At 31.5% G+C, this 12,754-nt stretch overlaps 1 protein-coding gene across 1 annotated transcript; it reads right to left on the reverse strand.

The window, feature by feature from the left end:
* LOC134698087 (oncoprotein-induced transcript 3 protein-like) lies at nucleotides 1–6,647 on the reverse strand. Its single transcript, XM_063560379.1, has 5 exons — nucleotides 6,488–6,647; nucleotides 5,433–5,627; nucleotides 3,687–3,866; nucleotides 2,773–2,844; nucleotides 1–32 (listed from the first exon to the last, which is right to left on the reverse strand). The coding sequence occupies exons 1-5, from the start codon at nucleotides 6,537–6,539 to the stop codon at nucleotides 1–3; spliced, it is 531 nt and encodes a 176-aa protein (XP_063416449.1). The 5' UTR covers nucleotides 6,540–6,647.
* Between the last annotated feature and the right edge of the window lie 6,107 nt (nucleotides 6,648–12,754).

Genomic DNA, 12,754 nt, shown 5'->3' on the forward strand with positions numbered 1-12,754 from the left:
TCAAGCTTCCTTGAGTTTTCCAATTCCTGAACCTGAAGAACGGAGAGATAATTTATATTACACAGGTTAATTTATACAACTACTGTTTTAAAAGTAAACAGTCCGATTTATCATTTATCACTTCATTTATTCTAAATTACAAAAACTAACCGTCCTGACCATTTTTTTCATTGTGTTGACAATACAACTTATTGATATTTCAGGACATAGTTTAACCTTACAACATGGGCATTTTTAAAGTCGAGAACCTTGTGAGTAATTGTCTTTATCTCTATCTTAATTTTATTATAGTTTTTTGTATGATTTATTTTTATTAGTTCTCAATGGTATTGTGGTCAAAACCGATCTGTGATATGTTTTCGAAAAGGTCGATGTGTTGCTGTCTTAGTTATATGCTATCTACATGATTTCTTTTATCAATTGACAATGTGTTATTATACATTATTTGAACAACTAATGTCTAGCTACACAATGAAAGACAGGAACACATAAATAACTTTGCCATTTAGTTCAATATCAAGCGAGAAAACTAATGGCCTAATTTCTGTACAGAAATTGAACGAAAATAAATATTAATCACATCAACAAACGATAACTACTTTACTTGACTAAGGACAGGCTCATATATACAGAAGGTGGCGCGGCCAATCCTCCCCTAACCTAATGTATGTATGAAAATTACGATAAAATACATTCATAGTCTTAGTCTTACAGGTACAAATACTTACGTGTATGATGCAACCATTTATCAATATAGCTTGAAGAAAAGATACATGTTATTAACACATCAATTAAGGATGAAGTCATATCCTCTTGAAGATTTTTTTTTACTACAAAACAGTATCAAATATTTTGCCCCATATCACCCACTTTTTCATTTAAGTTTTTAGTAGTTATAAACAGTCATTAAGTTAAATTTTAGCAGATTCTACATTTCTTTTCTTACAATGTGAGACCCAAATAATTCAATTGCTAAATAAGAGATTAAAGTGCGTCAGGTTTTTCCTGTCATTTGTATAATATTTCTTTAAATCCAGACTAATTTGACCTGACTGTATTGTTAACTGTTTTATATTCATCTATTCATTTTACTAGAAATCCTTGTATTGACGTGTTTTCTTAAAAAAATAGTAACTGGAGAACAATACTAATTATTTGTTCAAGGGCATGAATATTAAGAAGCCATTGATTCCAATAACAATGACGACGAAATCAATAAAAAAATAAAAGCATCATTAGCTGAGGCGATCATTAATTAATAAATTAATTGGCCTATTTATGTGCCTTCTTTGACTTTCTCCTCTTTTTTATATTTAGATTGCATTAACAAGTTAGGAACATCGGTAAATTGACGTTTCCTCTTTATGTTACTAAAGAACTTTCAAATTAGGCAGGTAATTCGGAGAAACTTAAACAACGTGAAAGGTCATCGTACTATCATTGTTATACGAATTATGTGCCGATACAAAAAGTATGATGATTGTTGTTGTCTAATTTGAAATCATTATTTTTCAATTAATCTTATAAAGAGATTAAAAAAACACAACAATTGAATTACATTGATATCGATGAAAATACCAAAACAAATGTAAATATATTTAAATAGTTATAATCATCCAGCTGTTGTCAAAGGAATTTTTCTGAAAAAAAAAACTTTTTTAAAATTTGCTTTTATATAGAAATAACATTTAACTAGTTTATAATACAAACATTCATAAAAGTAAGATTATCTACTACAACTGAATAAATATTTTTAGATATCAACATTTATAATCAAGTACAAACAGCATTAAAATTTGGTTAGAAGCATCAACATTGATAATCAAGTACACAAAACATTAATAAAACCAAACAGCCATAGGTTAATATAGCCTTATTAGAAAATCAAATCAATTAGGATAAGCATTGAGAAGCATAATGATGGTATATTTTTATAGATATACAAATTAATGTTATATATCTGTTAGTTCGTCTGTAAACATGCGAGAACGTGAATATTTTTTTTTATTTTTTTATCGCATTATAAATTAAATGATGTATCTTAATACTCAGAGAATCATTGTTTCATGTCTAATCTACAAAAAACTGAAAATTTATTACTTAAGGAGGCTCGCGGGTATAAGATTTTCAGAAAAAAAATAAACATTAATTTTTCAATACAAATTTTATTTACAACCTTTAATAGTTGTAACTTTATCATTTGGTACAAAAATCGTTCCAAAAAATCAATTTGTGTTGACCCCAGGTGACTTTTAAAATGTAGATATCATGTAAAAAGCTCCAAATTATCTCCCTTTGGTGTAAAAATGCCGATTTTTTGCATTAAAATTGAAATATCTTTTTTAACTTATCGGTGACCTATATTTTTTATTGTTGTTTTCAAATAAGCTGTACATAAACTAAATATTTGTAAAATTTGAGCGATTTCTGTAATTTAGTTCTTTTTTTATTTCGATATTACCGTTTTTCTCCTATTAGTTCAACAGATAAAAAGGACATCAACAAAAATGTATGCTTCTTTCCAAGGCAGATTGTGAGCGTAAATGAACGGTGACCCCATTTTTTTATTTCATTTTTCTATTAAGTATAAGATAAAGTTCATTTATAGAAAAATAAAGAGAAATCCTATATTAAATTAAAAAAAAATCATTTAGACCCGCGAGCCCCCTTAATGTGATTTTATTATATTACTAATCATCAATCAGATGTCATATTTAATGAATAAAAAGTAAATAAAATGATGAAAAAAATTTATTTTAAATTTTAACTTACGACTACTATTTACACATCCTGGTGTAAACCCAGTTGACGAAGTCAGACCATCAGGACATGGCAGTTGGTCACCTACCGAAAAAGAAGGGACAAGAAGTATTAATTCGTGTCACAGATTCCCTCACGTCATTGACAAACTCCAAATAAAAGCAAAAGCAGTCGTGTTGTTGTTAATGATTGACAAAATATGTAGTGTTGTTAATATGTATGCATGTGTATGATCAAACAAGTATAGTAAAAGTTTCTTGTTAAACTAAGCCGTAAAATGCCATGGTTTATTTACTTTCCTTTCTTATTTGACTAATGCTACCAGGGATGACGATGTCTTGGTTTCGTTTTTTTATAAAACATAATCATGATAATATACAGTTTTTAATTATTTTTGATTTTTATTTTTCAACTGCTATGATTTCAGGGCCTATGATGAGTCCAATGTACACGAAACGTACAACTGGCGTGTTAGATATTTACCTGATATCTTTGAAGAGTTTTATATATACAACTTATCACAGTACAATTTTTTGCAAAATGTGTCATATTTCCGTAGTATTTGACAGTACGATGTGTAGAGGAAAGGACAATAAAGCCCGTCATTTCTTTCCATATTGTTTTTATGAAAATAAGAGATACTAGTATCTAGAGAAAACTTGGAAACTTGGAAAATTATTTCTGCTAGCTGTTTCAATATAAGCCAAAATAGTTCCACTTATTTACAAATAAAACATAATTGCCTTTATCGTGTGATGAGTATATGTATAGCAATCAAATGAATCAACTTAAATTCAAGCCTCAAAAAGATAAAAGAGCAATTTGAAAGTTGATATAAAAATGGCGATGATCAAAATGAAATATGAAAAGTTTGCAACATTTTAGAGTTTATCGAAACAAAGGAGACAAAGAGAAAATAAACTTACCAAAACTATATGCTGAATAACAACCCGTTGTATGTTTCAAATAATAAACATAGTAACAGCCGCAATCTTTGATTCTTATATCGATTGTTTGGTCACAACAGTTGCCAGAAAAGGTCGCCCTACAAGTTGTTCTATTAACAGTATTGCCATTGTCTGGATATAAGGATCCTGTTACATTATCTGATGTGAGAAAAAAAAAGACATACAATATTTTTTCAGAACTTTGATGTGCGCCGACGATGCTGTCATAACACTAAATAATTTCAAATAAAAATATATAGCATAAGTTTGGTCATATCTGTTTTGGTCATTATGCCATATTTACAGCACTTGTTTAATTCGTACTATTGACACCTTATATAAGAAAGCCATGTTTTAATTTGTTGATAGCCCGTGTACTTTTTGCATATTTTTATATTTTGTTCTCATTTCAAACGATTTTGCCCGTTTTTCACCACTGCCGGCGATTTTGCCTCAAATACCATGGTATTTACTATTTTGGATATTCATTTTTAACCTCTCAAGCATCTTCCCGCCAATTTGTTTTCGGATAGGATATTACATAAGAACGCGAGCTAAGGAGAATTAGTACATGTATAATTCCCGCGGTTCTATGATAATATCCTCTTATTCTCAAAATTATGCATAAACATGTTAATGAATTACAGATTTCAAGTAAATAAATATATATTCACTCCAAATCTATTTTGTGTAATTAAACAGATATATCATGTTGTGTAGGGGTATTTGCGAAAAATACCAGTCCTGGGACCGAGTTTCCCTTGACTGGTATTTTTCGCAAATACCCCTCTATAGCATAATATATCTGTTCAAAATACCGACCAATCATTTGATTCCGTCAATAGCTATTAATTCGTTAACCCGTGACAATACGTTTTGCAAATCGGATAATAGATATCAAATACGACATGCATGAAATTAGGGTAGCATTGCGTAGTTCCGGTAATATAGGCGACGAATTAGATTATGTGTTTTGCTGTCCGCAACTGAAGAACAGAAATTATTTTTACAAAATAAATTTTAACACAGTGCAATTTGCTCATCAATTATTACTTAAAAGCAATCAGTTTAAAGAGATCTATGTTTATCTGTTATGTGAATTCAATCAAATAAAAAAGTGAGTCTTCATGTTACTGTAAACGCATAAACATCGTACTTATTTTTTTCTATTATTTTAACCTTTGGTTATATGTGTTACTAAGCATGTGTGACAGCCATCCTAATGTTGTACCTCAAGTAATAGTAATGCACTGCTTTTGTTTACCTCAACTTTTGAATTTTTATTCATATTGTATGTTTCCTTGTAAACTTGTATTTAGTTTTTAGAAAATAAAGTATCGATATATCTATCTACAATATAATTATTGGACAGTCTGTGTCAACGTATAAGTGTACTAGGCATGAACACAGATGAAAAAACAAAATGAAGGATCAAAGAAATAACGAGAAAACATTTCTAAAAGGGTGATTAGATCCATAATTGCCTGCGTGTTTATAAATCACCCTTCTTCTTGAATTTACGTTTTCAATGTTTCGCCTCCAAGGCCTCAATGTGTATTTCCCCAAAAGAGCTTAAAGATTAATCAGAGCATAAATAAGGTCCGTTTTATGATTTGATATTCTAATATATAACAGGTAACAGGACCTAAAAAAGATCCACCCTTATTCCCAAATAGGACATGATAACAGAAATCTTAGATAAGATGTATTTTGTGTACATCTTACTTGGTGATAGCCAAAATGGAGATGTCGTCCCACAACGGTATCCACCAATTGGACATTCAGTTGGCATTAATTCGCCGGCACCAGATATGACTCTGTACCATCCTTCCTCTAAAAAGTTATCACATACTCCTATTATAGCTGCATTGGCTACAGATCTTCGCCAGTCGTCAATTAGTTTTGTTGTAAAGCATGGATCTGAATGAAATCTGAGAGAAAAGTTTCAAAAGTATCTGAATCATAATTGAACAGGTATTTGTTGCGAAAAACAGACGGACACGGACTCTCTTTCTATAACTTTAATCAAATAAGTAACAGGTATTTACAGTATTACAGTTTGTCAAAGTCAATCAATACCACATTTGAATAAACTGCATTATTGTGCTTCGCGCTGCTTGTCTTTATGTTCTCTCTCTTGTAGTACTAGTATTGTCATTTATCAACTCAGTATACTTTTTCGTATCTACGTTTGTTTAGTCCTCATTTAACTCTTCCCATTCTATAGGATATCACATATTCATAGCTCTTATTTAAATTCATCAATTAGATAGCACCATAACTATGACCAGCACGGCTCACTACCAACTGACATATACGGCCAATTTTCTTTATATTCAAAGCACACACTGGTGACTTTGTTTTTTCAATTTTAACAAAGTCAACCGATACTTTTCAGTTTTGTTTTATATCACTTATCAAGACGACTGGGCAAACAAACTATAAATAGCTAACAAGATGGACCCACTCGTCAAATAGAATAAAATCTTCAAAAACACTAGCTACTAAAAACTAGTACTCTTGGCGATAAATTAACATTGAACAAGGAAATAAGTGATACATAATGGTTGTTTACTTAATCTGAAAATCAGTCATTTTTAACGTATCAATTAATGTTGAAAGACTCTGAAATATCAAGACTGATCACGAGGATGGAATTTTATGTATAGATCTAAACAAACCAGAAGATTCTTTTTTAAAATGGCGTATTTGAATTCATCAGAAAGGTCCTTCTGACATACAATATCTATTTAAAGTTATTTTTATTTGCAACTTCTTACCTTCAAGTTTTGTTACGGTTATCAAACAAAGAAAAAGAAATCTACAAATCATCTTGAGATTATCCAAAATAACACTATTGTTTTTTAGTTTCGAAAACCGCTTTCAATGTCTAAATCAACAATATGAAATATAGTTTACGTTTTCTTTTGTATACAGTCAGTACTGTTACAAAAGAATGAGAATACATGAATACAATTTATTAGGGTTTTTGCAAAATATTATCTTCCGGGTGAAATGAATTAGTTTTATTTATTTATAAAACAATGAACTTTAAACAGGTCGGGAACACTTCCTCATACGGGTATGCATAAACTATCATGTTTATGTCCTCGCAAATAAAATTGCTTATTGACGTATGATTTTGTTTTTTTCCTATGCTTTTGACCAATACATTTAAGGCTAACAATGCATAATGGACAACAAATTAGAGTAAATTAGAGTAATCTATTCACGATCAACCGAAAAAACATGTTATTTGCTGAAATACAACACATTCATGCATCTCGTTTAGTTTTTCATATTTTGTATGTATTTATAGTTCGTGATGAAATGTGTTTGTTTTGTGCTCAAATTAACGAATTGCTGTGTCTATGCGAAGAATCGAAAGTTTGAATAACATGAAATATAGCCGTTGAAATAGTGAAAAACACATATTTTTTGTTACTCATTTTGAGAATTTTTATTTAGATAGTCCGAAAAAAATGGGACTTTGAAATTCTTAGTGTGTTTGTAAAAAAGGGGCAGACTACGATTCTGTCAATTAAATGTTTGGGGTAACCATGGTACCTAAAATCTCAAAGTGTTTCGCATAATTTGATGTAATAATAGTGTACCATACTTCTTTTATGGTTTAAGAAGTCTTTAACATCGAGTAAGGATGTGTATCTAATACTTTGTCTCTCAGAAAAAATATAAACATCTTCCAAAATGATTTGTTTTCCTTATCGTGAAAAGAGAAGTTAACTATAGCATTCCCAAAATATTTTTTAAATCCTTCACTAAAAAGGAGTTACGCAAAATCCTACTATGATAACGAATCTGAGTAAGATTCGTTAAATCATGATAAGTGGTAAATGATCAGTTGCAAATATCCCATATAAAGCAATGAAAACGTCAATTTAAGGACTGAATAGAAACACAATTAAACATTTTGACCAAATAACAAAATATGAGTTACAAATAGATACATCAAAGATAACAGGCATTACATTTTTTCCTTGACCCAGACGTGCGTTTCGTATACAAAACATTCATCAGTTACGCTCGAATAAAAAAAAAGGTTAACAACCCTAATAAAGCATAAAATGAGGAGCATTGAGGTGACGCTCGTATAAAAAATGTAAGAAGGCCACATAAAGTTTAAAGTGAAGACCATTGAGTTCCCAAAAATTCCTAGGAGTTTTGCCAAATAAAGCTAAGGTGAAATATTCTATATATGAGGTATACAACCCTTCAAAGTTTTGTGAACAGTAAAATAATTATTCCAATATCAATGATTATTCATGTAAACTAAGAAGTGCTAACTACTGGCCTGGTGATATCCTCGGGGAATAAAAACTTTACCAGCAGTGGCAATGACCGAGTGGCTGTCAATTTCATTATAAGTTGTTCTGCGGGACTTTCAATTTTTCATAATATACTAGTAAAGTTAACGTGAAAGTAAGAAAAAAAAATGCTGCCAACAAAATTCAATCTTGATCTGTGTTATGTTGTAATAACTTTGGGATATACGGCCGGATGCATGTACAGAAGGACAAGGGTAAAACTTAATGCTCACTCCGCTACGGTGGGGACATAAAAACTCTTTAAAAGAAAGCAATCGTATCAATAAAGGCAACAGTACAGTAGTATACAGGCGTTCAAAAGTCATAAATATTTTCAGAAAAACAAATACGGGTTAAAAACTAAAACAGAGGAAAACACGTCAACAATAAAAGGAACAACAGGAACACTGAAGTGCAACAAAAAAAAAGAACAACAAACATAGAAACGAACTATTTGATAACAACTGCCATAATTCTGACTTTATACAGCACATTTTAAGATCAAATGGTGGTTTGAACATGGTTTAATGGCTAGCTAAACATCCCGCTATATGATAATGTTAAAACAATTCGCCAAAATTACAACACTTAGTGACATAAATACAGCTCAAACATGAACATTCATCAAATGAAACGCAGAAACAAATAATATAAAAGTCGACACAACATGCAAACTGACGAACAATAACGGATTGAACGTATTCCACTAATGACAGACACCACAGGATACTAAAAACAGTGACGCGCTCACGTAACTAACAAGCATTATCGAACCTTACACAATTACTATTAAAATACTACTACAAAAAATTAGCATGACAATAATGTTATGGAAAGGCAATTTTGGGGCAAACGTTGTGCATGCTTCAGACGCCACCCGTCAATGTAATCATAGCAACTGTGAAAGAATTGAAGATAGGGAACGGAGGGGAAAACAACACAATATATCTTCCATGTTCCTGAGCCTAAACACTAATATTAAAACATAAAGGTCAACACAAGATACAGAAAGTATGGCAGATATCGGGGAAAAGTATTGACGTTAAGATAGATAAAAGTAACATGGGTAAGAAATAAACTCATCATAGATACCAGGACTAAATTTAGTATATACGCCAGACGCGCGTTTTGTCTACAAAAGACTCGTCAGTGACGCTCGAATCCAAAAAAGTTAAAAAGGCCAAATAAAGTACGAAGTTGAAGAGTATTGAGAACCAAAATTCCTAAAAGTTTTGCCAAATACAGCTAAGGTAATATATGCCTGAGGTAGAAAAGCCTTAGTAACCCGAAGAAAAAAATAAACATAGACCATTATTATTAGTTACAGTTAACAGTAACACAACCAAACGTAATGTTTTCAAATCTTTAGTAACAATGTTATAGAGATGACTCTGAATCTTATGTCGATGATTATATTAACATCATGAACATTGGCATTAGCCATGTCGTGACATGACACCGAAGAAAAGGAAAGAGTTAATTCAACTGAAAATCTTTAGATACGACATTCAAAGTTGAAAATTACCTATTGAACACAGTAGAATGTACAATGTACATGTAAGTAATCACATTGGGAGAGGAGTAACGATTTATATAATATTACATTAATCTAAAGAACGACTCAGGAAGACGTTAAAAATACTGATTATGAGGAATAAGGAGGGGCTCATATCAGACTAGAAATTGAACATAAACTACGCATTGGATGTATCTATCGTAGCCCTAATGGACAGGATAAAAATGATCAGTCATTAAAAGAACTGTATAAAAATATGTGGTATCCAGAGACTATAGCCATAGTTATGACACGATACAATGGCAAGGGATATACGGAGCTTTTCAACAAATGCACAATCAACAGAATTGATTCATGTTTGCCGATGATACGAAATACAAACAACATATGATAATGATGCGTGAATGATGCGCTCCAAAAAAAACAGACTTATCTCATCTAGAAACTGAGTCAAAAACTTTGTGGCTAGGATTTCACACTGATAAATGTAAAGTGCTTACAACAGGGAAACAACATGATACCAACCACAAATACAACATTTGAGCATGCCGAGAAAGAAAAAGACATCGGAGTTACGATTGACAACACACTAAACTTCGAGCATCATATGAATGGAAAGATAGATAAAGCCAACATTATTATAGGCTTAATAAGAAGGACATTTACCTGTCTCGATGAGGAAATATTCCTACTACTGTTTAAAGCATTAGCAAGACAAAACCTCGAATTTTCCAACGTAGAAAATAACAACAGAAGAAGGTCACCAACAGGTCTTCAATGGAACGAGAAATTCCCGCACCCGGAGGCGTCCTTCAGCTGGCCCCTAAACAAATATATACTAGTTCAGTGATAATGAACGCCATACTAATTTCCAAATTGTACACAAGAAACTAAAATCAAAATAATACAAGACTAACAAAGACCAGAGGCTCCTGACTTGTGACAGGCGCAAAATTGCGGCGGGGTTAAACATGTTTATCAGATCTTAATCCTCCCTCTATACCTCTAGCTAATGTAGAAAAGTAAACGCTAACAATGCGTACATTTGAAGAAGTCCGAGTCTGATGTCAGAAGATGTAACTAAAGAAAATAAACAAAATGACAATTATACAAAAATAACAGCAGACTACTAGCAGTTAACTGACATGCCAGCTCCAGACTTCAATTAAACTGATTGAAAGATTATGATTTCATCATATGAATATCAGGCACAATCCTTCCCGTTAGAGGTTAAGTATCATATTATCATAACATATATGAGAAGGACATAACCCGTGCCATGCCAACAACTGGTTTTTGAATAAATAGGTTTAGTTCTGATGCAATGACCCTATAAGTGAATCAATATTAACGCCAAAATATGCAATCTTTAATGACCTGACAATAGTATCGTAACTATATCCCTTCTTTATAAGTCTAGTTAAAGGTTTTCGTAGTTTCTGTGGTGAAAACTGACATTTGTGTGCTTTATAAAGAATATTTTCATAAAAAATGGATGTGAAATACCTAAACATATAAGACGTCTCTGCATGTTGAGCTATATTTACGAATGACGTCCTTATACCGATGATAAAATTTAGTAAATGTTTTGACTAGTTTGTGATATCGAAAACCCTGGTGTAATAATTTTTCAGTAATACATAAATTTCTCTCGTTCAAATCTAAAACATTGTTACATACACGCGCGCATCGTACAAGTTGAGATATATAAACACTGTAAGATGGTGACAAGGGAACGTCACCATCTAAAATGGATAATTAACGATAGGAAATGAAAAATCATCTCTTTTGTCATAAATTTTAGTATTAGGCTTTCCGTTGGTGATATAGATATCAAGATCGAGGAAAGGGCAGTGGTCATTGTTAGTATTAGCTTTATTTAAAGTAAGTTTCACAGGATAAATTTCTTTAGTATACATACTGAAGTCGTCATTATTGAGAGCCAAAATGTCATCCAAATATCTAAAAGTATTATTAAATTTGTTTATCAGATGTTGTTTCGATGGGTCTTTGCTGACTTTTGTCGTAAAATTGTAACTCATAGCAATACAAAAACAGGTCCGCAATAAGTGGTGCACAGTGAGTCCCCATTGGAAATCCGATAACCTGACGATATACGGAATCTCCAAAGCGAACAAAAATGTTATCAAGTAAAAATTCAAGGGCAAAAGTATCAAAGCATGTTCAATTGACATAGTTTTTTTGTTAATTGCTACTAAAAAATGACATAAAAGAGTTTGAACATATAGATTCACATTCTGACTTTTTAAATGCCCATTTAATTAGGTGGGTGATTTTTTTCTCAATGAGAAACTGGGGCAATGTGGTATACAGGGTTGAAAAAATCAAAAGTTTGAACAGATTCAAAACCACCAATATAAGCATGCAATTTATCAAGTACTTCAAACGAGTTCATTACACTCCAAAAGTAATTAATTCCACTATTTTCGAAATCCTTATTTGAACAATTTATTCTCAGGTGTTTTATAGTACCAAGTGTACTGGTAAGAAGAATAGACAATTAAGTTGTGGAACAATGGCTTGAAGACGAAATAAATCTATATTTGTAAGGTGTTTTGTGGAGCTTTTCTGCTTGTAAAGCGGAAGCTCAAAGTTTATGTTTGTTACAGATGTCGTTTTCTGAAAATGGAGTCAGTTGGAATGTTGGTGAATTGGTAATTTCTTTTTTCAGAACCTCAATGTAAAATTTACGTCAAACAACAATAATATTATTAGCAGCTTTATCGGCCGAGACAAAAACAAATTCCTTGACTAGTTCTTTTAGTTTATGTTAAATAGGTTTATTGTGGTTATTGTTAATAATAAAATGTTCTTTGAAATGTTGAATACGTATATCAACAAGAGTCAAAAGATTTTTTGTCAGCTTTTTCACGTTTTATCCATTTCAAACAGTAAGTACGGAGTGAGTCGTGAATGATATTACGACACTCATTCCAATTAATAACTGAAGGGGGGAGATATTTAGGTCCTTTACTGAGGAATGATTTTAACTCCCGGTCTTGCACGATGTTAAGATCTCCTGTTATAACATGGGAAATGGGTCCATAAATGTATGCGGAATTAATACAATTACGTGAAGTATGTGTGTTATCACTGATATTAAAATCTTTACACAATTGGTTATAATTGAACACAAATTTTCGAGTAGATTTCTTGTAAATATAACACATAAGAGGAAGCTCAGT

Source organism: Mytilus trossulus, chromosome 14, assembly GCF_036588685.1.
Source record: "Mytilus trossulus isolate FHL-02 chromosome 14, PNRI_Mtr1.1.1.hap1, whole genome shotgun sequence".
NCBI lineage: Eukaryota > Metazoa > Mollusca > Bivalvia > Mytilida > Mytilidae > Mytilus > Mytilus trossulus.

Excerpts from the sequence above, each read along its gene's own strand:
- LOC134698087 (XM_063560379.1), bottom strand. The coding sequence starts at position 6,539 with ATGATTTGTAGATTTCTTTTTCTTTGTTTGATAACCGTAACAAAACTT. Across the intron at positions 5,628-6,487 it reads AACCGTAACAAAACTTGAAG|ATCCATGCTTTACAACAAAA; the intron begins GTAAGAAGTTGC and ends GATTTCATTCAG. Across the intron at positions 3,867-5,432 it reads TCCATTTTGGCTATCACCAA|ATAATGTAACAGGATCCTTA; the intron begins GTAAGATGTACA and ends TTCTCACATCAG.